The sequence below is a fragment of the Centropristis striata genome, chromosome 3 (genome assembly GCF_030273125.1).
Source record: "Centropristis striata isolate RG_2023a ecotype Rhode Island chromosome 3, C.striata_1.0, whole genome shotgun sequence".
Lineage (NCBI taxonomy): Eukaryota > Metazoa > Chordata > Actinopteri > Perciformes > Serranidae > Centropristis > Centropristis striata.
In genome coordinates, this window is record NC_081519.1 from 43,915,682 (window position 1) to 43,942,451 (window position 26,770).

At 39.4% G+C, this 26,770-nt stretch overlaps 1 protein-coding gene across 1 annotated transcript in view; it reads left to right on the plus strand.

The window, feature by feature from the left end:
• Window positions 1–1,598: 1,598 nt before the first annotated feature.
• The window catches only part of ip6k1 (inositol hexakisphosphate kinase 1), a 39,172-nt gene continuing 14,000 nt past the window's right edge, over window positions 1,599–26,770 (plus strand). The window contains exons 1-4 of the mRNA XM_059329061.1: window positions 1,599–1,771; window positions 24,259–24,506; window positions 24,744–24,889; window positions 25,921–26,047. Coding sequence (XP_059185044.1) covers window positions 24,773–24,889; window positions 25,921–26,047 — 244 coding nt within the window. The 5' untranslated portion in view covers window positions 1,599–1,771; window positions 24,259–24,506; window positions 24,744–24,772. The remainder of the gene's footprint in view (window positions 1,772–24,258; window positions 24,507–24,743; window positions 24,890–25,920; window positions 26,048–26,770) is intronic.

Genomic DNA, 26,770 nt, shown 5'->3' on the forward strand with positions numbered 1-26,770 from the left:
GCTAGGTGTAGTACCAGCAGTAACCTGTAGGTGTAGTACCAGCAGCGGCCGCTAGGTGTAGTACCAGCAGTGGCCGGTAGGTGTAGTACCAGCAGCGGCCGCTAGGTGTAGTACCAGCAGTAACCGGTAGGTGTAGTACCAGCAGTGGCCAGTAGGTGTAGTACCAGCAGCGGCCGCTAGGTGTAGTACCAGCAGTGGCCAGTAGGTGTAGTACCAGCAGCGGCCAGTAGGTGTAGTACCAGCAGCGGCCGCTAGGTGTAGTACCAGCAGTGGCCAGTAGGTGTAGTACCAGCAGTGGCCGCTAGGTGTAGTACCAGCAGTGGCCAGTAGGTGTAGTACCAGCAGTAACCGCTAGGTGTAGTACCAGCAGTAACCAGTAGGTGTAGTACCAGCAGTAACCGCTAGGTGTAGTACCAGCAGTGGCCAGTAGGTGTAGTACCAGCAGTAACCAGTAGGTGTAGTACCAGCAGTGGCCGCTAGGTGTAGTACCAGCAGCGGCCAGTAGGTGTAGTACCAGCAGTGGCCGCTAATTGTAGTACCAGCAGTGGCCAGTAGGTGTAGTACCAGCAGTAACCGCTAGGTGTAGTACCAGCAGTAACCAGTAGGTGTAGTACCAGCAGTAACCGCTAGGTGTAGTACCAGCAGTGGCCAGTAGGTGTAGTACCAGCAGTAACCAGTAGGTGTAGTACCAGCAGTGGCCGCTAGGTGTAGTACCAGCAGCGGCCAGTAGGTGTAGTACCAGCAGTGGCCGCTAATTGTAGTACCAGCAGTGGCCAGTAGGTGTAGTACCAGCAGTAACCAGTAGGTGTAGTACCAGGCGTGGCCGCTAGGTGTAGTACCAGCAGTAACCGCTAGGTGTAGTACCAGCAGTGGCCAGTAGGTGTAGTACCAGCAGTAACCAGTAGGTGTAGTACCAGCAGTGGCCGCTAGGTGTAGTACCAGCAGCGGCCAGTAGGTGTAGTACCAGCAGTGGCCGCTAATTGTAGTACCAGCAGTGGCCAGTAGGTGTAGTACCAGCAGTAACCGCTAGGTGTAGTACCAGCAGTAACCAGTAGGTGTAGTACCAGCAGTAACCGCTAGGTGTAGTACCAGCAGTGGCCAGTAGGTGTAGTACCAGCAGTAACCAGTAGGTGTAGTACCAGCAGTGGCCGCTAGGTGTAGTACCAGCAGCGGCCAGTAGGTGTAGTACCAGCAGTGGCCGCTAATTGTAGTACCAGCAGTGGCCAGTAGGTGTAGTACCAGCAGTAACCAGTAGGTGTAGTACCAGGCGTGGCCGCTAGGTGTAGTACCAGCAGTAACCAGTAGGTGTAGTACCAGCAGTAACCGCTAGGTGTAGTACCAGCAGTGGCCGCTAGGTGTTGTACCAGCAGCGGCCGCTAGGTGTAGTACTAGCAGTGGCCGGTAGGTGTAGTACCAGCAGTAACCGCTAGTTGTAGTACCAGCAGTGGCCGCTAGGTGTAGTACCAGCAGTGGCCGCTAGGTGTAGTACCAGCAGTAACCAGTAGGTGTAGTACCAGCAGTAACCAGTAGGTGTAGTACCAGCAGCGGCCGCTAGGTGGTGGCAGCGCGCCGCCGTCATGTAAATGAAGTGTAGAAGCCAAACAGACTGTTAGCTCCACTGTAATGACGTTATTAGCCTCCTGGATGTTTTTTCCGCCGTTACTGAGTTTGGACACCGGGGAGCGACATCCATGAGCCTGTCCGGTCCTCTGAAGCTCCGCCGCCGTGACCTCCGTGAAGCCAGCCGCCCGTCCACCGGCCGATCCTCCCGGTAAGAAGGTTGTTATTGGAGCTAACGGGACACTGCGCACCGTCAGCCCGCTGCTAGCTCCGTTAGCTCCGCGGCTAGCCTTAGCATGCCAGGCTGCTGTAAGCGGCAGGTAGAGCGGATCTAACGCTCCGCCGGGGTCCGGGACACCGAGCCGCTTCTAGAGAGGAAGGTCCGGGGTTTACAGCGAGCTGACACGGAGCTCTGTGCAGGTTTACTCCCGTTATAAGCTGGTTCAAACCGGGTGTAGCTGAGTTAGCCAGCTAGCTGTTGTCAGGCTAAGGTCAAGAAGCTGCTCAGTCTGACAGCTAATGCTAACTAACATGCTACCAACAGGCTATAAACATGTTATGTGCTGCTACCAGTTAATGTTATTAGCGGGTTATAACGGGTCATAGCAGGTTATCAGTGGGGGCTGGTTCAGGCTGCTGTCATATTAAGAAGATGTGTATCTAAAAGTTTCCTTAGCTCCAGGCTAGCTGAAATATAATGAGGCTGGTGCAGCCAGGATCCATGCATGTTGACAGGTAAGCAGTAATAACTGTATTATTATTACTAGTAATAACTATATTATTATTACTGGTAATAACTATATTATTATTAATCTGTAATATAGTTGTATCTCGTGCTGCTGTGGCTGTGAGAGCATGCTGCTGTGTGTTGTCATGTCTTATCATGCTGCTCTACAAATCACCACAATGTTGGTAAATAAACACACTCATTCACCACATAGGTTCATCTAGGGCACGGCAAGATAAATATATTCTTTTTTTAAATGTATTTTATATATAAATGCTGCCCTTACTAGTGTTTGTCACATTTAGTGGTTTTGTAATGTTTATGCTTTTCTCATATAAATATAAATATTTCTGGCCATATGATGCTCTAATATGTTTTAACAGACTATAATCGACCCATTTCAAGCATTTTTTGACAAAAATAGACATACTATAGTATGAGTTTTCTTCGAGGGAGTCATTTTTGGACATCCCATAATGTGGGAAGTTATTGGTATTTTTTGACTTATAGTTCTTGACCCGTGAGTGCTGGGATTCGAACCAGCGACTCCTGTGGTAACAAGCTGATTTCCTAACCTCTAGGACTCAGACCACACAGATAGAATAGTGTTTTCCAAATACTTTCGGACAAACTATACCACCATTGGCCTATTTTATTTCATAGGCTATTTTTATTTAAGATATTTTTTATTTAAATGTGCACGTTATGGAGCTTTGATTTTTTTTTTAAAAAACAAAAAAAACAAAAAGGTACTCCTGTTATACAGTATTTATGTTCACTTAAAAAGACATGTCATATTTGGCTTTGACTTTGAACATTTGCTCTCACTTTGCGATACAAATATCGGGTATATGTTGGATATCGATATTCAGCCAAAATATATCGGGATATGACTTTTGGTCCATATCACCCGGCCCTAGGTATTTCTCTGATTAATAGTAGTCTCTGCAGGCTCTACGGAGGATGTGATTTGTTTTTGGCCTGTATGCGATGCTGAATATCCTGCACTGCAAAAAACATGAAGCTTACCAAGCATTTTCTTCTCATATCTAGCAATAGTATCTTAATTATCTTGTTTTGAGTATAATTCAGGGTTCCCACACGCCTGGAAAACCTGGAAAACATTTTTCCAGTCATGGAAAATGAGAAAAAAGGTCAAATGTCCTGGAAATTATTAAGTTATCCTGGAAAATTATTTATCCTCCCACTGCCTTGTGAGCATTTTTTATTTCCACTGTTGTTAGCATAAATGAATGTGATTTAACATCACAGCTATCAATCAGTCAGTTTGACTTTATTCAAGAGTCAAGAGAGTTTTTATTGTCATTATGCTGGATAACGAAATATACATGTACATGTTAATAAATAAAAAGTATTGCATATTAAGGCAAACATTAAATAAATAAAAAAATAGGACAAAATGATTTACACAGGTGTGGATATAGGTGTGTGTGTGTGATTTTGTAACTTTTAAACAAATCAAATGCAGTTCAAAGGGATTGACAGGTTGGTTAAACAACAAAAAATGGACAGTAATGGACAGTTTCAAATGTTTGTGTTGTCCTTTTATTACAGGAGTGAGTGACAATTTGACTAGAAACAATAATAATAGGTAAATACACTTTTAAAAACACTTTTAAAGAATGAGCGGTACAAGGGATCAATGTATTAGTGTCTGACATGATAACTGACTCTGTAGCGACAGAAAATGTCCTGGAAAAATCCTGGAAAATAATTTGAGGTTAGGAGTGGGAACCCTGATAATTTATCTACTGACCATAGCTTCATGTGCTTATTTTAACAACATGTGTCTTTTTGTAACTAAATGAGTGAGTAACCTCTTCACAGGGATTTCAGTCTGGTGTAAAGACTTGTTTTTAGGATTGACATTGTGAGCTTTTTCATGCTTTTCAATCTATTCAACTGTTGAATATGGTGAGTTTTTACCTCAAATATTGGCTCCAGTTGAGAGTTTTAGTTGTATGAAGTTTAAATGATATTTCAAAAATATTTTCTACCACCAGTATCTACCCACAGATACTGAAATGAGAAAAAAAAACATGCTTGTTTCAAGTATTTCTGCCTTATTTAATGTTACTACAGTCGGGCTTTTCAAGCCACAATTGCTCGAAATAAGTCTTTTTGTATTTATTTTAAGAGATCATATTTTTACTTACTTAAAGAATTCTTACAAAGAAACATTTACTTTCTGCACTGGCAGATAATTTGACTTGTTTCAAGCCTGTATTTGCTTTATTCTAGTTATTTATTTCTCTTTTTTTGTCAGTTGGTTTTTGCAGTGCGGTGAAAATAACCAGTTTTTTCTCCGTCACCCAAACCAGTCAGCTCAGTTCACAGTGACTGATGATGGCTGTAGAACAGTGTTGTCAACATTTGAGGGGATAGTGAAAAAAAAAAGACTTCCTCTGTGTGTGTGTGTGTGTGTGTGTGTGTGTGTGTGTGTGTGTGTGTGTGTCTGGTTTCTCTCAACATCAGAGGATGTCAAGCATGTATCCAGATCTCCAAAGTCAAACGTTTTGGACTGTAATCACTTGAAATTTCTGTAGAAATATAGTTGTCTTCATAACAATAACAATAATCAGGTTTGTAGCTACAGAATGAATACATTATGAATTAGCCACAGTGTACCTTTTCTAGTTTTTCAAATCCTCAAAACCCACTTTAACCCATTGAAGCCTGGAAAGCGGATACCTCGTTTTCTAGTATTTGTATAAGCTCTCAAATACTTTATGAATTTCATTTCTATCTGCTACAGAGGCTGAAAAATCTATTATTTATGAGGAAGAGTTGACACTTCTGTTGAATTTACAGAAAAACTTCAGGTTTTAGGGGCTGATTTTAAAATCACCAACCAGAGGTTTTACAGGCAGTTTTTACAGCCGTTTAGACCTAAATGGGTTAAAAAAAAACCCTGTTGTTTTTATGGTAAAAACCAGCAGAACTTTACCGTAATAAATACGGTGCAACTTTTTCTAATATTACGGTAAAATGATATTAACACTGTTGATTTCACATTTAAGATTGACATTTTATTCCATATTTTGCTGTAAAATATTTAAAAAATTCCATCAAAAGAAACGCTGTTCTGCCATATAATTGACAAGAAAATACTTTATAAATGCTGCATAAATTAAAGATTTTACCATTAAATATTACAGTATATTTCTGTTAGAGATATGGTGGTTAGTACATTAAACAGTGAGAAAAAGTATTTTTACAAAAAATAAATGCAAAAATTATAGTGATGCTTGTATATATATTACATTAAATACATATTACAGTTATTTTACAGTGGAGTAATTAATTAAAAAAAACAAAAAACATTAAAAAAACCCCACTGTTTTGGCTGATATATAAATTTACAGTGTTTCATTGTTACTGAAACTGAATCAACCCATTTATCATTTTACGTCTTTTACTGTCATGGTTTAGCAGTTTTTCACCCTAAAATCTACAGACATTTTTTACAGTAATATTCTGTCCATGTGGAGATCTGTTTATTTATCATGATCAGTGTTTTCACTGTCTGTCTGACACCTGATCCATTTAATGAGGTTGATATTTGTGCTGCTGATACTGATTCAGTGTGTTAAATTTACTGATGGACCAGAAATCAAAACAAAAGTAAATGTAGTTTTCCTTATATCTCCATTTTCTCTTCAAGAGACGTCCCTGGACCGCTCTTTCTTCTTTTATCATCTAACAAAGTTCACGTTCAAGTTCAAGTTCCTTTATTTGTACCCAGAGGTAGATTTTAGACACACACACACACACACACACACACACACACACACACACACACACACACACACAAATGAGGCACATATCACACATCATTCAACTTAAGACAGTGGGAGTTAAGAAATGGCAAATAAAATAAAAATAAAATAAAAGTAAATTAAAAATTAAAAGTTCCTACAGGTCCAGACTACACTTAGATATTGATGGGAAATAAAATACGAATAGCAAAAAAAAGAAGAAATAAAAACAAAATAAAACAGCAGAATCAAATCAAACTTGTTGAGGTTGGAGCTGGAGGAGGAGAATCCTCTAAACTCTCAGACTTTTTCCTCCTGCAGAATGTAAACAAACCAGCGCCAGGCTTTGGCATCTCCACCTGTAAGACCAGCATGCACTGTGGCCAAACTATAAATAAGAAATAATGTGCGACAAAACTTCTTTCAGCCTGCTGAAGTATAATTTAGACTTTAGTCTATAATTTGATAATTCAGCCTTCGTCTGGAGAGCTTCTGCTCCAAACATGGAAGGCTCCGTTCAGTCTGACGCTGAGGACCTTCTGTTTGTGGCTTTGCTGTTATTGGAGGAGGACAGACAGGTTCGTTGGCTAACTTTGGCTTTTTGCTTCTGCACATTTGAAAGAATCCTAACATGGTCCAGAACAGCCATTCTCAACCTTGGGGTCTGGACCCCAATTGGGGTCGCGAGATGATTTCTGGGGGTCGCCAAATCATTTTGGAAGGCAGCTCTGTCTTCTTTGGTCATTTAATGTCTTTTTTTGGTCATTTTGTGGGTTTTTTGGTTATTATGTGTCTTTTTTTGATAATTTTGTGGTCAATTTGTTTCTTTTTTTTTTACATTTTGTTTCCTTTTTTGGGCCATTTTGTGTCTTTTTTTGGTAATTCTGTGTCTTTTTTTGGTAATTTTGTGTCTTTTTTAAATAATTTTCGTCGCGACTCAAAAAGGTTGAGAACTACTGGTCCAGAAGATGATAAACATGATAAAGGATTGTAATAGAAGCAGCGTCCATGCTGCTTATGAAACAGAGCCTGGTTAGTTACCGTAGCAATAATCAATTTAACCTCCTGGTGATAGAAAATGAGCCCAAATGGTTCAATAATAATTGTCAGTGTAGAACATGATGAACCAGATGAACAGAAAGTCTCAGAGAAGAAACCAGATCACAGGATCACAGAAATGGTGAAGTAAATGTAGCAGCATCATCTTTTTTTATTTAAAAAGTGAATTCACACACATCAGAGCTTTGTGTAGTTTCCCTTCATCATCAGAAGGAAACCTGCAGCTGCTCTATTCTAGTGACACGTTACACTTTTCCACTGTTTATAACCTCTGTAGCCACTTTATTAGGGACACTTGTCAGCTCCTAAATATTTATTTTACACGATGAGATTTTTAATAAACAGTAATGTGGATAAAAGTGGGTAAAAGCAAACCGTCAGACCGTCAGACCTACAACAGTCTGTTAAGATCAGATAGTTACATTGCTTTACTGTACTGTTAACTGCCATATTACAATAAAACAACATCCAAAATCTAAGACAATATAATACCTATATATTAGAGCTGCAGCAATTATTCGATTAATCGAACAATAATCGATTATTAAATTAACCGTCAACTATTTTGATAATCCAATAATTGGTTTGAGCAGTTTTTTTTAAAGACAATAAGTCCAAATTCTCTGATTTCAGCTTCTTCAATGTGAATATTTCTGGTTTCTTTGTTCCTTTATGACAATAAACTGAATATCTCTTTGGTTTGTGGACAAAACAAGAGATTTGAGGACGTCATCTTGTGGTTTAGAAACACTAATTGATATTTTTATACATTTTATTGGCCAAACAACTAATCCATTAATCGTTTAAATAATCGACAGATCAATCGATAATGAAAATATTTCTTATTTAATAATGTGTTATGGTAATGAATTTTGTTGCTCACGGTGTCTCTAAAAATGTCAGAAAATACCTTACATTTTTAAAAATGGATTTTAAATTCATATGAAACAGTGACTTTAGATTGTTTATGTTTTAAAGGGTCAAAGATAATATGTATTGAATGCTCTTGGATTGTTGCTATGAGCTGCAGCATGTTGATGAGAATCACCCTAATGAGTGTGTGTGTTGTTGACATGACAGTCTGATCAGCTGACTGACGTGTCGTGGGTTTGGGTTGCCGTGCCGACGCCACAGTCTCAGCTTAGTGGTGAGACAGGAACCCAGATGGAGGACAGACACGTGTGTCTCCCTGGTTGTTTTGACTGATCGGAGCTGTTGTCTAGTCAGACCATTGTTGATAGGACGGATTGTTCTTCTGCTTCCCTCTGTGTGTGTGTGTGTGTGTGTGTGTGTGTGTGTGTCCCTCAGCAGCTGCTGGGTGGTGTCAGGGGACCGGGGCAGCAGCTGTGAGTGTGTTTTTGTGATTCTCCCAGTCGTAGTTTGTGATTTGTGAGAGTGACAGATGTGTTTGGGGCTGCTGATCCACATAGAGCTCCATCTCTTCTCCTCCACTCCTTCTCTGCCTCCTCATGTCCATCATCATCTCCTACTTTGTTTAATTGCTTCCTCTGTCCTTCATCAGCTCCTCCTTCCATTCATTACTTTTCTCCATCACATCCTTCTCCTCATGATCGTCTTTTTCCTTCACTTTCTCTCATCCTCGACTCCCTGTTATTATTAATTATCTCCTTTCTTTGCTTCGCCTTCATCCTCAGCTCCTTCACAACCTCTTCCTTTCCTTTTACTACCTCCTGTTCCTCCCTTCCTACCTTCATTACTTCCTCCCTATCCTTCTCCGCCTCCTTTTTTCCCGATCCTCCACCAACTAATTGATTATTTATCACACTTGAATTGAGGTCTCTCTCTATTTTCTTCTCTTCTTCTTTCCTCGGAGCCTGTGAGTTTCCCAGGATAGTGTGTGTGTGTGTGTGTGTGTGTGTGTGTGTGTGTGTGTGTGTGTGTGTGTGTGTGTGTGTGTGTGTGTGTGTGTGTGTCAGCAGTAGCTACCTCCAGCCCTTATTTAGAATCATTTAGCCTGGTTATGCTACGCTTCACTAATGCAATCACTCAGCAAACACACACACAAGCTGCTGAGTTAAGACTTCCTGATCGGAATGATATGATGATGATGATGATGATGATGATGATGACTTGGCTTTTGCTCCTGACTGTTTATTGAACTCTGGGATGTTTCTTAAACACTTTTTTCTGAGTAGAACAGACCCCACCAAGAACATTAAGACCGGAACAAAACAGTGACTGTAAATTGCATGAGTTGACATATTTTAAATGTGATTATTATAACCAGAAAGTATTTTTATAATTGCAAACAGTTAAATTGTTGAAATGCATATAGCTGGTTTGACAGTTATTTCTTCAAGTAGCTGTGGCTTTTATATGGAGCTGCAACTAATGGTCATTGTTGTTATTTAATAATCTGATGATTATTTGTCAGTCGACCAATAATTTTGCACGTCCCAATTTCCTAGAGCCTGCGGAGCATGAGGATGTAATCAATTATCATGTTTTGTCAAACCAAGTAGGGTTGATTTATCTGGTCCAGTTTACAGGCTTAAACCAGATTTTTTTGCAATCTGGCTGAACTGGTATTTGTCATTAGGGCTGTTTCCACTACAGTCAATACCCAGAATGAGGCGGGTCTCACTCACTGAAACGCCCCTAATCTGAATATGAGCCGTCCTGAGGGTCTTTTGTCGGGACTTTTTTTGTCCCTGTAGAAGAGCAGGGACGTTTTTCTCCCCTGTAAAAAGCCTGGTTGCTGATTGGATAGAACTGTTTGTTTACAACAAGCACCGGACACTCTGTGCACAGTTAGTGATGCAGGTTTATTCACCATCACGATGTTTATGATCAGTGGAGACGCTGTACATAATTAGCCATGCTGCTTTGTTTATGATGTGGACTGTGGACATTGTGCACAGTTAGCGATGGCGGCAAGTCAAAACTGTCGCTAAGCAATTACACGACAATCGAAAACCATAATCGATGCCAATGGCATCACAATGCAATGCAATCGAACTTGTATTTATTAGCACTAATGGAACCACTGCTGAGCTGAGGCTTCACTGCAGGCTGGAGAGGGGAAATGTGTGAAGCATGTTGTGTTGGTATATGAGAAAATTCATGTTTTTTTAGGGTTACAAGCAGAAACATGGCCGAGTTGGTCTTAAAGAGAACTAAACCTCCACCAATATGGCAAGATTTTTGATGTAAAGCCAATGAAAGAGGCTGCTGTTAACACAGGAGCAATCTGTAAACATAGCAGGAAACAGTCCTGGCTTCGAGGTGCACTAACACTAGCAAGTGGACTGACGTGGCTTCACTCTTATTAATGGGCTCTGTCAGTCTCATTATGTTCCACTCGGGAGATGCTGCTGAGTCAAGTGCTGAGTTAAGTGGTAAAATACAGTAAAACCGTTCTGGTGTTTTATACAAATCCCCCAAAACCAACAGGCTACGACCCAAATATATCACATTTACTCAAATGTAAGACCAGAAAATTCTGCCAAGGTGACCTGGAGCAGGTCCCAGAACCCCGACTGTTGGTGAAGCCTGTGAATGAGCAGCTCCCCCACACTGACTCGTCTCTATTTAACCCTTTGGAGTTTGCGGCTATTTTGTCGGTTTTTGACTCCTTTTCATTCTGTCTGTATGTAAACCACTTAAAAATCTTCACCATGACGTGTTGGCATCATTGTTTTCAGCACAGCCTCGCCTATATGACCTGATTATTATGTTTCATTTTGACTTACTGGATCAACATTTTGAACACAAAAACACACAAAAAACACACATAAAAAACACACAAAAAAACTGAAAAACTGAAAAATACAAAAAGACCCCATCTAAAAACACACAAAAAATACAAAAAAACATAAAAACACACAAAAGACATTAAACACAAAAGATTGCATTAAAAATGCATTGAAAGGCTGAATGCACACTGCAAAATTAGAAAAAAAATCTGCAAAATCTTCAGTAAAATCATGTTACACTTGGTCGAGGTGGTTTTAACTTTTGCTGAAAAAGAGTTGGCGTGCTAAATGGGACGTGGAAACTTTAGAGGGAAGCTGACAGCAGAGCTCTCCAGAGGGTTAAAGCATGTGTTTCAGTCCTGTTTGTGCCTTATTTGTCAAAATAACAACAGAGTGAAGAATTTAATTTCCTCTCTCTGGATTGTTTCTTTTTTAACATGCACGTCCAATATACGCAGTGAAGTTTCACTATTCCTCACATGATCGTCATACACGTCACTTCACACGTCATATGCAGTAAAAGTCCTTACAGCAGACAGGAAGCTCTTCATGGTGATTTTCTCTTGTCTATCAGTATTCTCACACTCCCCAAATGTTTAATGGTGAGTTTGTATCACCTCCAGCTCCTCCTGGGGGATCTCAGTGTTCTCAGGCCAGACGGGATATATTCATCCTCAAGTGTGTTTGTCCGACCCCTAGATAGTTTAACCCTTTATAGGACACTCATTGAAATACTTGCAAATTCCAAATTTCAACCCTAGAGAATATTGGAGGATATTACATACAGCCAGAATGTGTAAAAAAACATAGGAGGGGGGTCATATTTTAAGAAAAAAGGTTATGAGATTAAAGTGGCAAATCTACAAGAGAAATAATGCACATATGAGATTATTATGAGATTTAAAATTGTGAAAAAAGTTGCAGATTTACGACAAAAAAAGAGGAAAAAAACAACTTTTTTCTCGTAAATCTGCAACTTTTCTCTTGTAGATTTGCCACTTTAATCTAGTAAATTTGCAACTTTTTTCTTGAAATATTACCTCCCCCCCAGGTTTGTATTTTTATTTTAATTCATACTTAATATGCTGTCATAGTCAAGTTCTCCTCGTACAAGTCACTGAAGAATAACTCTGTTCACTGTTTCTTTCAGATTTTTTTTCTAAATTTTTCATTTTTACATTGGAGGTCAAGGTGAATAAAGTTAATATTATTATATTATTATCATACTGATTGGTCAGATGTCATGGTGTCACTGTCTGTGATGTAGCCTGATCTTTGCTGATTAGCTGGAATAAATCCATGTGGTTCTACGACCAAACAGAGAGACATGGGGACCCCATTTAGATATCCACTGAAGTTACCAAATATAGTTCTTCGCCCCATAAAGGGTTAACTGTTTCACTTGGGATCCACATGGAGTAAATAGCTTTTATCAGCAAAACTCCAATATGACCAACAATGTAACAAGGTCTGTCACCATAACACATTCTTTAGGACGATATATTTTCCCAGAAACTATCAAGATAAACGATAGTGTCGTTGTATCGATGTTTGTTAGTTTTATAACCATATCAGAGCAGAATAAGTTCATCCTTTTACACAGCAATGGATTTATAAATCTGGAGAATATTAAACATTGGAATTGAAATGTGGAAAAGAAATATATCGATTCACTCCCTTCATACATGTGGCCGTCACAAAGTTTGATCTCCATGTTGGTTGGAGGTGTTTTCTAGTTCTGATGTTGTTGTTGTTAATGTGCTGCTTACTGTTGATTCATGAGTAATATTGCACCTGTTTATCATGTGTTTGACCTCTGACAGATTATAATCTGATTACTTCAGGTGATTTAAATGCAGGTGGAATAGATCTCTTGTAAGCATATTTGGTCAACTGTGAAAGATGTGAAGTGTTTCACAGGTGAGGGACACCTTCCACTGTAGTGTGACTGATGGAGCCGAGGAGTGATGAACACTTTAATTAATAGCACAAAAACAAACAGCATCTCATGTTCTCTAAGTCGTACGACTGTGCTTTTATTGGGTCTGTTGGTCAAACATCAGCTTGGAGTTTGTGAACCTGTTCTCTGTATTTTTCTTTGGTTTGAATCTTTTTTCCGACTAAATTATTTATTAATTGTCAAAATTTTATGTAGAATAATGCAATGATTGGAGGTAAAACACTGCAATACATTGATTTTTCAGAGGAAACATCTATTTTTGAATAGCCAAGCCACTAGCCTGGGTTTACCCATGCTGCCTTGCGCGCTTGATTTCGTTTCGGACTGCAAGGAGGCATGGTGTCCATGGGTGATTCTTAGCCCTGCTGTTGGTATCCAATCAGAGAACGGGGAGGGATGGTGAGACGATGACGCGTACTATTGGACAGACGGAAGCTTGTAGTTTTGTAGTTTTCTTACAGATCCAACATGGCTGCAGCAGACGCCAAGCTCTCTGTGGATCTAGCTGTAGACAGAGTTCTAGATAGTTTAGAGACAAAGTTGATTTTAAAAGAAGAACAACGTTTGGCTTTACTCTCCTGTTTTATCACCAAAAAGGATGTTTTAGCCTTGCTGAGAAACAGGATTTAATCTACCAACTAGCCACGTTAGCGGCTAAGCTAATGGGGTTTAGCGAGACCCTGGTTGTTGTAGTCGTCTTGCCATTGATCGCCTTGATGGAGGAAAAATATCTGTCTGAAGAGTGTGAATATGTGCAGTCTCCTTCTTCCTTCATATATATTTTGCACAAACGGCAAAAATTGTTCGGCGCCATCGTGTAAACATCAGTCGCCTTCTGTCTCTCTACTACGTCATCTGGTATAACTGATCTGATTGGCTAAGAGCTACCTACAGACGCTTATGATAGACATTCGTAGCGCCCAATAAACGGCTCTGGAGGATCGTAAACCACGCCTCCTCTACGGAGAAATGAATAGGTGGTCTCCAGACTAGATCTCATTTGTGATTAGTCTGGCGTTAGCCCGGCTACCAAGCTACAGCAATGACAACCGCAATTTTTTTTCATTCATCCAGACCAAATTGCCAGCCTAGAAAACTACACCATGGTCAATTGACAAAATGCTGAATTTTCCTGTCTGCTGTGGCGATCAGCTGAGAATCTGCCTGTACCGAGGAGTACTATCCGCAGTGAAAAGTGCCTGATACCATAAATGAGTGGAGTGGAGCTGTGTATTATATTCACTGAAGTAGAAAAGTTTTGTTTAGGGGAACTGTTAAAAGTCACTGTTGTTATGTCCCTTTCTTCCTGCAAGAAGAATTGCCTTACAAACTCTAATAATACAGTTTTTAAGATGTTTTTGGAGCCCTGCAGAGTGTCCTCTGAGTCCTCTGAGCAACCAGACGGGTTAGAAATGAGCCGTCCTGTCATGTAAACGTCTCCAGCAGGCAGACGTCTCCTCTAAATGATGAATGTGTCTCAAATCCTCACTAACCCTTAAAATTTAACACTGAGGCAACTCCCTGCCAAACTACGCACTTCTACTCTAAGGGATCTCTGGAAGTCCTTAATAGGCTCTATCTCTTACTTACTGAAGGACAGCAGGATTCCCTCTGACACACACACACACACACACACACACACACACACACACACACACACTCACACACACACTCACTCACTCTGTCTCACGGTCAGTCAGTCAGAAATAGCAGCTTAATCAGTGTGTCGGTGTGGTAGAGCCGTAGTGAGCCTCAGCTTTGTCCCACTGATGGCTGATGATGTCAGAGATGCTCACACAGATCCTCTTAGCTGATTGGCTGGATGCTCAGGTGGTTCACCACACCTGGCAGGACACAGGAGGACGATTAAAGATTGACTTGTTTGTGTTTGTTTGGTCTTGGACCTGGTGCACCAGTTGCCTCCTCCAGCTCCAGTCAGACAGACAAACAGACAACACATCTACAGATGGTGAATACTGGGAGGCCGCGGAGCTTTAAATCATTTCTAAAGTGAAGCCGTCTGGCTAGTCGTGCTCCTGTTGGCAGGAGATCCAGAGAGAAGATCTCTGTTGTTGTCAGACAACATGTCTGTGGCCTGCCAGCCTCCGTTGCGTTGACCAGTGTGGAACCAGTTTGTAGCTCAGTTGCTCAGAATCACTGACATCAAACCACATGAACTCATTTCACAAAGCTCACAAAACAACTGGATATGAAAGCAGCCCGCAGTCTTTCTTTTTTCAGTCAGTTAGTCATTATTTATATGCTAAGTGACTTGTTTTCAAGACACTTATGTGCACAATTCTTGTAAACAGAAGATTTTAGGTGTGGCCTTTGCATGAAACACAGTTTCACAGATCTGTCTATTAAAAAAAGTGCTACTACACTTTTTAAAAAATAATTAAGAGCCCCAAAAGCAATCTACATGTTGATTTTTTTTTAAATGTAGGGCTGGGCGATATATTGATAATATATCAAATGTGATATGGAATTAGAGCATATCGCATATATTGATATGGTTCAATTTATTTTCTTTCTTTCTATATAAATGCTGCCCTTACTAGGGTGTGTCATATTTAGTTCTTTTGTAATGTTCATTATTCCTTTCTCATAAAAAATTTATTTATTTCAGAAAAAGATTGGCCTATTTTATTTCATAAGCTATTTTTACTTAAGATATTTTTTTATTTAAATGTGCACTTTATGGAGCTTTGATTTGAAAAACAGGTGATCCTGTTGTTCTACAGTATTTATGTCCACTTAAATAAACGGTTTCTATAAAACTACCTGTGACATGTCACAGATCACTTTGCGATAAAAATATCAGGATATAAATCGTATATCGATATTCAGCCCAAATATATCGGGATATGACTTTTGGTCCATGTCGCCCAGCCCTAATTTAAAAATTATAATTTGAAAATAAGAAAAATCTGTGTACATTGACAGGGCAGAGACACACAGATAATGGAACATGTTGTTTATGGAGGATCATGAGGAGCTCAGGTGTGTATTGGAACTAAACCCCCAATATTCAAACCACAGACTGGATATTAAGGTGACTAGTGACTAGTGAGGCGATATGTGATTATATAAAACGGGGCTATAGTGTCATGATTTTCAGCTCCACTCTGACTCTGGCTCCAAATGACACTAGTGCAAGATGGCGGCGCCTGTATCTGAGATATTTTGGCTTCACTGTGGTACGTTTGGAGGAAATGGAGACGTATCGTCCATGCAGTCTATAACTCAAACACTGAATAAAATCCATGTGCCCTAATGAAAGTATTTCAGGAAAACTAAATATTGTTTTCTCTGATGATGTTGCCCATAATAATCCTAGCATGAAATGTGATAATGGCACATCCCTTATCTACAATACTACGGGTTAAAATCATAAATGAGTACAACAGAATATCAACGACAATCAATGCTGAGGTGTTTAGTCCAAATGTTGTTTTTACCAAATGATGGCTCAGCCCCAGTATTCATTCATTCATTCATTCATTCATTCATTCACTCATTCATTCATTCATTCATTCCTATAGCACCTTTCAAAACCAGGGTTACAAGGTGCTTTACAAAATACATTATCATGGAGGCAATACAACAGTTAAAACAAAAATAACAGAACATCATCAAAAACAGTGAACAAGCATTTAGATTAAATAATAGAATACAAAATTAAAATATGTGTAAAAACCTTAGAAATCATTGCACAAATGCCAGTAGAGAGGAGGACTGTGGGTGGGAGGAGGTCATAGCTGGGAGGGGAGGAGATTTGGGGATTTGGGGAGCAGGATGAAGGAGACAGGACGAGGAGGACGAGGAGGGGGAGGGGGAGGAGGAGGAGGAGGAGGAGGAGGAGACTAGTGTGTTTGGAGTCAGCAGGGGGAGGCAGGTCGTCCTTGACTCTGCCCTCCTCATCACACTGCTGCTGGAAACACACACCTGTTGTGTGTGTGCCAGGAATCCAGTGAGACACATATAGAGCTCCAGCAGAGACACGGAGGGTAACAGACACCAGCTGCTCACCTAATACCCCACCTCTGGGTGACTAGATACCCTTTGATGTTAGCCAACAGCTCTGAGAGGAAGCTAATCAGCATGCTAACATCTTCACACTGACAACGCTAACATGTTGATTTTTAGCTTTCAAAATATGGCTGCACGACGTAAAATAACGATGTAGCCGCAGTTATTTATTATTTTACAGATTGCAATTACAATTTCAATATGATTCATGATATTGCAGTGTGTGTGTGTGTGTGAGTGTGTGTGTGTTCTTGTACTTCCTACAAAGTGAGGACCGGAACACGTTTTTAACCAACAGAGTGAGGACATTTTTGCAAAGTGAGGACATTTCGGCCGGTCCTCACTTCTTTAAAGGCTTTTTTTTTTTTGAGAGTTCAGACTTTGTTTTAAGGGTTAAAGGTTACATTAGGTTTATGTAAACCATGTGTTAGTGTTAGGGTTGGGCATTTAGTTGTGATGGTGAAGGTTAGGGTAAGGGAACAAGGTTATTATAGTTAACGAAACAAAATAACGAAAACTAGAATTGAAACATTTTCGTTAACTTAAATAAAAATGAGAGTTAAAAAAAACGATAACTTACTGAAACTGTATTGTGTGGTTACAAAACTAACTAAAATTATAGTGAAAATGTCCTTCGTTTTCCTATCTGTCAACTTTTTTCATTCATAATGAAGATGGATCAGACAAAGGAAATAAAGGCAAAATTTACTGTGACCTCTTTTAATCTCCCACCCAACAAATACCCCATTACAAAAAACTACAACTAATAAAAACTAAACTAAAACTAAAGCATTTCAACAACAAAAAAAATACTAAACTAAAACTAGCAAACTCACTCTAAAAACTCATTAAAACTAACTGGATTTGAAAACAAAAATTCACAACAAAATTAAAACTAAAACTGATGAAAAATCCACTATTCCAATGAGGGTCCTCACAAAGATGGAAGTACAAGAATGTGTGTGTGTGTGTGTGTGTGTGTGTGTGTGTGTGTGTGTGTGTGTGTGTGTGTGTCACTGAGTGCAGTGTAATGTTAGAAGTCATGGATCAGTGGGGTGATTCTGCTGATCCCAGAACAGATGTGACCTGATGTTTACTGTTTGCTGCTAACTTTAGAACCCATCGCTCGTGGGAAACACTGTTTACGTGTGTGTGTGTGTGTGTGTGTGTGTGTGTGTGTGTGTGTGTGTGGTCAAGCTCAGATGGAGACTTGAGATCATGGTGAGTTTCCATGGAGGCTGAGTGTGCAGCGTGCTGTGAGTGGTGGTGATGTTTCCTGAGATCTGGACTCAGTACGAGCGTGTTTCATCGTCAACAACAACAACAACAACAACAACATGGTGGTTAAAGGCTTTTCTTTCCTTCATGACATGTTGGAGGGTTCCAGTGAGCGTCTGCTGCCTGCAGCTCACTCGGGGCACAGAAAATAATGTTGAAATCAAGAAGAGAATTGAGGTTTTTTATTGAACAGTCAGAATAAAAGCCTTCCACTGATTCACAGCTGCTGCTAAACACTTGAAACTGATACCAGACTCTGGGGAGCAATCAATCCTTGTGGCAAATGCTTTTATTGTGGCGGTATAAAAAACAAGGACTTGTTTTTGTCCTATTACAAAGCAGCATGCAGCCTTAAGGGTTGTGTCAATTCATGCCCTTTCTTCTGGATTTTAACCATTTAATATACAGTATTTACATGATATAATTACCTTTCTATTTAGTAGTTTTCATAGTTACTGACTGAATCTACCCTTTTCTTGCAACATGCATTGATTTCAGTTGCATATTCACACCAGGGCTGCAACTAGGGCTGGGCAATATGGACCAAAAGTCATATCCTGATATATTTAGGCTGAATATCAATATATGATATATATCCTGATATTTTTTTTATCACAGAGTGAGAGCAAATGTTCAGTCAAAGTCAAATATGACATGTTACAAGCAGTTTAATTGAAACTTTTTGTATTGAAGTGAACATAAATACTGTATAACAACAGGAGTACCTTTTAAAAAAAAAAAATCAAAGCTCCATAAAGTGCACATTTAAATAAAAAAAAATCTTCAATAAAAGTAGTCTATGAAATAAAATAGGCCAATCTTTTTCTGAAATAAATATATTTATATGAGAAAAGAATAAGGAACATTACAAAATAACTAAATATGACAAACCCTAGTAAGGGCAGAATTTATATAGAAAAAAATATATTTTTTAACTATATCAGTATATGTGATATGATCTAATTCCATATCACATTAAGAAATATATCGATATATCTTTTATATTAATGTATCGCCCAGCTCGAGCTGCAACTAATGATTATTTTCTTAATTTTTTTGGAATTTTATTCAGAAAAATGTCCATTACATTAAACCAGAGCCCAAAGTGACATATGCATTGAAATAGCTTGTTGTTGTTGTTGTTGTTTTTTACAGTCCAAAAGGCCAAATACATTTATTTATAAATAATGTAAGAGTTCAAATCCTAAAAAAATATTTTTTAATTGATTTTTGGATGAAGAACAACAGCGAATCATCATATTTAAGAAGCCAGAACCAGCAGCCGATCGACTTTTCTACTTGAAAATCAACTGAAAAGAATAACTGATTATGAAAATAGTTGTAGAAGAATCACATTTAAATCAGTGAATTGCCTGGAACAAGCTGTGTCTCTGGTAACGCTAGAAGAAATACAACTTTAAGGCTTATTAACCTTCAGGGGAGAGGAGCAAAGGGCACATTTAATGAGTGGAGAGATTGTTTAAAGGTCACGTAGTAACCACGTTGATCAGCGGAGGATCTGTCTGCTTCAGCTCAGCAGCTCATTGATCGATCGGTGACATCACATGTTCGCCTCGGTAATTAATCAGAGCAGCCAGTCGGGAGAAATCAGACCTGAGTGGGTTTTTAGAGCTAAGACAAGAAGCTAATCAGTCACAATCAGCTGGAGATGTTTGAGGGAAAAGATGCTGTTTCACTGGAATCATCTTCACCACTAGTATAGAGTCTGATGGAGGTTAAGGTGGTTTAACATTAGTATTGATCAGCTGGATTGTGTTATTCAAACACATTAGATCTTTTCATAAACATGAATATAATCTGCATTTCTGACATGAGTTGTTTGTGTTATAAATGTCTCTGAGCTGCTGCTATGGAGGCTGTTTGGTGTTTCTCCATTATTATAAACCCTCTGTGATATCATCAGAGTCGTGTCTGCTGCAGCCTTGACACTGACCAGAAGCCTTCACACACACACACACACACACACACACACGAGCAGACTGTGACGTCATTAATGTGCTTTAAATCCTTCTTCTTCTCCTTCTTCCTTCCTTCCCTCTCTCCTCCTCTCTCCCTTCTTCTCCTGTCTTCAGGCGGGAGCTGATGAGTCATATTTGGGGGAAGCTTTGAGGTGCATGATGGGATATGGGGATTGGACGGGGGGAGGCAGAGAAGGATTTGAGGAAAATGCAGTGGAGAGGAGAGGAGGGAAAATCAGGACAGTATAGCCAGAAATATAGCTGAACGTTTCATAGTTTCATCATGTGATAACTGAATATTTCACAACCAGGAGCTTTAATCAGCTGCTTTGACAGCCGCTAGGGTTGTCCCATACCGTATCGTTCACTATTATACCGGTTAGGGCTGGGCGATATGGCCCTGAAATAATATCACGATATTACAGGCTATTTTTGCGATAACGATATTCTTGACGATATTACGAAATACTTAAAAAGTATTACCAAAACATTTTTTTTAGTCTGTATAAATGAATATAAATCTAAAATGTAGTTTGAAGTGCAAATCTCAACAGTTGCCAAATACAAAAAATGTTACTCTTGACTCTTGAGTATGAGCAAATAATAAAAATAACCATTTAGGGGTTCCGGGGGCATATTTTCATGACATTTTGTAAAGGAAAATAAAGGTTCTTGTATGTTTTTATTTAAGGCATCTTATTTTGACAGTCTCCTTGTACGTTCTGTGGTGGGTTCTGTTAACACACTGTGCTCTTATTTTGAAAGCTGCATGTGTTTAGCAACAGAGACTAAGTAGCTTTTTGTGATTAAAACAACTTTAACCACGACATCAAGAAGGAGGAATGTTGCCAATATCATGATATGCATTTTTTTTAACCATAAATAAAAAAAAATACCGATATTATCGTGAACGATACGATATGGCACAGCCCTAATACCGGTATGATTTTTTTTATGGGTAAAAAAATTGCATATCATTATAGTGTCAACATTCCTACAGCTTGCCATAGAGGTATAAGAGTTCCCATCAATGAGCCAGTAGACTGTGGAGCTCCAGAGTCTCGTGTGCTGCACTAACGTCACATTTCAACCTACTGAAAGTTTATCTACACTATTGATTATATAAAGTTATTTAGTGTTGTGTCTCTGTCTGTCACCTGTCAGTCAGTCTAAACCCCGCCCACCCCATGGTACTTAAAAATTTACACATTTTCTCCTGGTGGGACCCCCGGACCCCCTAGATCAGGGGTCTCAAACTCGCGGCCCGCGGGCCAATTGCGGCCCTCGTGACGATATTTTGTGGCCCCCATCTTGATATGAAAGAGTTTTATATGAATGGCACTTTACCGTGTTGTGTGTGGAAGGTCCCTTTAATTATTTTTGGGGGGAATTTTGTGTCTTTTTTTGGTAATTCTGTGTATTTTTTGGGCATTTTGTGTCTTTTTTAAGTAATTTTTTTTCTGTCTTTTTGTGTCTTTTTTGGTCATTTTGTGTCTTTTTAGTAATTTTGTCTTTTTTTGTTCATTTTGTGTCTTTTTTAAGTAATTTAGTTTTTTCTGTCATTTTGTGTCTTTTTTTGGTCATTTTGTGTCTTTTTTAAGTAATTTAGTTTTATTCTGTTATTTTGTGTCTTTTTGGGTCATTTTGTGTCTTTTTTTTTGGTCATTTTGTGTCTTTTTAGTAATTTTGTCTCTCTTTTTTTGGTCATTTTGTGTCTCTTTTAAGTAATTTAGTTTTTTTCTGTCATTTTGTGTCTTTTTTTGGTCATTTTGATGCTGCCTCCAGCGGCCCCCAGGTAATTTGAGTTTGAGACCGCTGCCCTAGATGGTTATTTTTTATTATTTGCTAATACTCAAGAGTCAAGTATTATTTTTAGTTTTATTCATTCATACAGACTAAAAAAAATCATATTTTCTATGTATTTTTCAGTATTTTGTAATATCATCAAGAATATCGCAAAAATACCCTGAAATATCGTGATCATTTTTTAGGGCTGTATCACCCACCCCTTTAATATAACATAATATGTATTTAGTTTTTTCCCTGGTGTTAAAAAGGCCTTTAGTTGCTAGATCTGTCACAAGTTTCTTTTTTAGGAATAAAGGCACTGAGAGGGTCTGAAATCTTGCTCAGGTTGAAGAGAAGTTTGGGGGTCCAGGTTTACCTCAGAGCTCTGTGCAGACCAGGTTCTTTCACATTAAATCCATTTATTTATGTTCTTGGCTTTGTGCATGAGGGCATTGTTATGTTGAAACAAGGGAAAGATCTTCAACATCTTCATTATTTGTCTGAATTTGATTTTATGCTGTGGCATTAAGATTTATCTTTAATGAAACAAAGGAAACTGTATCTGGACTGTGGCGTCCATATACTGTAGTGAACGTGCAAGTATCAATTTAACTGAATGAAGTATTTCTCTCTTTGAAACATCTTTATTAAAGAAGTTTTTCGTCAGGAACCTCGTCGTCTAATTGCAGTCCTCTAGAAAGACGAGACCGTCCTCTCTTGCATATATTAAATGATAAACCTGAAAATAAAAATGTAAATGTTCTTCAGAATTAATTGAGATGGTTTCAGAAACAAGCTCTGGTACATTTGTCTTTGTCTGTTTGATGTGGTAATTGAAAGAAGAAGAAAAAAATTGGAGTTGTGCACATATTGTTTCCTCTCCAGTGTCATTATTGTTTCCAATGCTAATCATTGATAATTGTAATTTGTTCTTTTGGACGTTACTCAGCAACAGATGAGCTTTTCATTTCATCCTGCTGCTGCTTGTGTGTGTGGAAGTGGGCTGGCTGATTATTGGAGAGTAAATCCTGAATGACAGAATATCCAGAGTGGAGCTGGAGACGAGCTGGCAGGACATCAGGGGACACTGGAACAACACCGTCCATTATCATATATATATATATAAACAGTTGTATGGAGAGTAAAGTGTTTCTCTAAAAGATTATGCTCTCGGCTGATACTCTAGGATTGTTTTTTATTGCTCCATACTTTGTTTATTATTGTCCCTGGCTAAGGGACGTCTGAGCTGTTTACAGAACGTGTGTGAGAGAGTCTGCTTAGAGCTGACCTGCTCAAACACTTGATGTCAACTGTTTGTGGCCACATGCCCAGAAAAGTGTGTGTGTGTGTGTCTGTGTGTGTGTGTGTGTGTGTGTGTGTGTGTGTGTGTGTGTGTGTGTGTGTGTGTGTGTGTGTGTGTGTGTGTGTGTGTGTGTGTGTGTGTGTGTGTGTGTGTGTGTGTGTGCTTGCTGGTTCAGACTCAGTGAAATCAGACTGTTCTGATTGTTGTTTTGTGCTGAAGGACACAATGTACACTGTTTCCTCTAGAATTGTTCTTGCTCAGTGTGTCCAACTCCTCAGTAAGGAAAGTAGCTGTTGGCTCCAAAAAGTCGCTAAATGACATCATCACCTAATTTGCATAATCGACCATGTGCATGTCCCTGTATTGCACGCTGTAGGAGAGAGGAATAACGTTGTGGGGAAGACAAAAATGAGTAAAAACACCCTGAATATGTTTAGAAGTGCAGGTGAACTGTCTCCTGTCACAACTCCAACCCTCCTCATTAATCCTCAGGACTAAAGGATAAAGACCCAACAGGAACTCTGACTGTAAACTGTAATAAAAAACCAGCCAGCGGCGACTTTTGCATGCACAATTTGCCGACTGGACGCTAAGGGGTTAACATCCCCTCTGGCTCTGTGACATGTTAGACAAACGCTTTATATTTATAAAGAGTTTTATATGAATGGCACTGTACATGTTGGGTGTGGAAGGTCCCTTTACTTTTTTAATTTTGTGTCTTTTTTAAATAATTTTGTGTCTTTTTGGTAATTTTTTGTCTTTTTTTAGTAATTTTGTGTCTTTTAAATCATTTTGTGTCTTTTTGGTAATTTCGTGTCTTTTTTTAGTGATTTTGTGTCTTTTTTGTCATTTTGTCTCTTTTAAGTAATTTAGTGTTTTTTTCTGTCATTTTGTCTCTTTTTTTTTGTTATTTTGTGTCTTTTTTTGGGCCTCCAGCGGCCCCCCGGTAGTTTGAGACCCCTACATTACCAGTTTCTGAAGAACATTATGAGTTGCCGTAATAAGCCAACGTCCTAAAACACAAATTATTTAAAGTCATGAAATGGACTTTAAACCCTTTACTTCCTCTCTCAACAGGAAGTGGTGACCCCTCCTAGCGGACACCCTGCTGCTCCTGCCGGCCCCCCAGCTCTGCCCCCCCGCCCTCTGTCCTGCCTGGGTCTCTGTCCTGCCGGCGGTGGATTGGAGCACTCTAATTGAAGGCTTTGCGAGGTGGTTTTTCGGTCTGGCGCCGCCTCCCCCCGGGGCCGGCGTGCGCTCCCAGCAGCCCGTGGTGCCCTGCGCCCCCCCCTCCCCGTCACTGCACACCAGAGCCCATGCCCAAGGTAAGACCCGGACCTGGACCAGGACCAGGACCAGGACCAGTCTAGAAACATAAATGCTTGTTTTGCTCAGCTCGTCTCCATATCAAACATAAATAAAGTTATTACTGTAAATGAAACGTGTATTTTCAATAAGCAGATGGACTCCAGAGGGTTGATGGAGTGGAGGACATTTCTCAACTTCTCTGTGTAATAAGTCCAGATGATTTCTCTCTGACATGACTCCTTCTCTCCTGGCAGGAGGAGGCGCGGTGCGTCCGCCAGGAGCCATGTGCCTCCCTCACACCAACAACATGGACAGCAAGTTACAGGGGGCGGGGCCGGGGGGAGGGGCCGTGCTTCGACCACGGGCAGGAGGCGTCCCACTGGAGCCCTTCATACACCAGGTTGGTGGAGAAACAGGTTCCCACAACAGTTTCCTCCAGATTCACATACTTCTGATACTTGTGTTGTGGCTATTGGCCGATACTGAGTACTGGTCTGATACCAGGATGTTATTAAAAGAATATCATCCTCCACCTGCATGACTGTGATATGATTCTCATTGTGGTTCTGGCTCAGGTTAAACCCTTTATAAAACATTAATAAATACAGCAGATTCAAGCCATTTATGATTAAATAAAGCAGGATACAAAACAGTAGTGCAACAGCAACTTAAATAGATAAATCTAGGAATATATTTATATTAAAGTGCAGCTACAATATTAGCTTAACGGAGCGAACCAGTAAATAGATCACTAATTTAATAAATGACGTGGTATTGATCGGTGCCTGGACTCCAGTACTCAACGAAACCGATGCAGCATTTTCCAGAGCAACTCTACACACACACACACACACATATATATAGATAAATATATATATATATATATATATAAATTAGAGCAGGGATGGGCGACCTAAATGCTGCAGGAGGCCACAGTTTATCATGTTCACTACCACAGGGCCACATATAGGAGCATCACTTCACCAGATATGATGAAACTGTAATTTTAAATATGTTTACAGTGCAGTAACTTAACATATTTCATGCTCTAATGCATGTTTAACAGTATAAATAGGAATACAAAAGGTTTGAAGCAAATAGAAAATAACCACTTACTGTGATTTATTTTGTTTTAGTGCAAGAACAGCAGACCAACATTAATTACAAGAAGTCATTATGTGCATTTTTTTACACTGCACTTTTGAGATTTCATGCTCAAATGCATGTATTTGTACTGAGGGCCACTTCAATGGAGGGTGAGGGCCGAATGTGGCCCCCGGGCCTCCTGTTGCCCACCCCTGATTTAGACACAAAGCTATATATAGCATGAAAGGTATTCCTACATATTTACCTGTTTTCATGTGTGTGTATGTGTGTGTGTGTGTGCGTGTGTGTGTGTGTGTGTGTGTGTGTGTGTGTGTGTGTGTGCAGGTGGGGGGTCACACCAGTATGATGCGCTACGACGACCACACGGTGTGTAAGCCTCTGATCAGCAGAGAGCAGCGCTTCTACGAGTCTCTGCCTCCAGAGATGAAGGAGTTCACTCCAGAGTATAAAGGTCAGTACCTCTCTCTTTCTCTTGTTGTTGTTGTTGTTGTTGTCATCAATCTGAGCCGTAAACCAACATAAACACACTGCTGCATGGACCGACTCTAACAGTGGACACACACATCAGAAACCTGCTGCTGCATGGACATCTCAAAACATTAGAATATCGTGAAAAAGTTCAATATTTTTTGTCAGTTATTTCAGAAAGTGAAACTCAGACATTACATAGATTCATTACACATAGAGTGAAATATTTCAAGTCTGTTTTTCTTGTAATTTTGATGATTCTGGCTTAGAGAGAATGAAAACACTAAACTCAGTGTGTCAGAAAATTAGAATATTACATAAGATCATTAAATAAAAAAGGATATTTTAAACACAAATGTGATGCTTCTGAACAGTCTGTTCATTTCTATACATCAATACTTGGTTGGGCTCCTTTTGCATGAATTAGTGCATTAATACTTGGTGGCCAAAAAAATGACCCCAAAAGACACAAAAATGACCAAAAAAAGACATAAAATTACCCAAAAAGACACAAAATTATTTATAAAAAAAGACAGAAAATGACACAAAAAAGACACAAAATGACAGAAAAAAACTAAATTAGTTAAAAAAGAAACAAAATAACAAAAAAAACCCCACAGAATTACCAAAAAAGACAGTTATTTTAAAAAAGACACAAAATGAACAAAAAAGATACACACAATTATTAAAAAAGACACAAATTTAT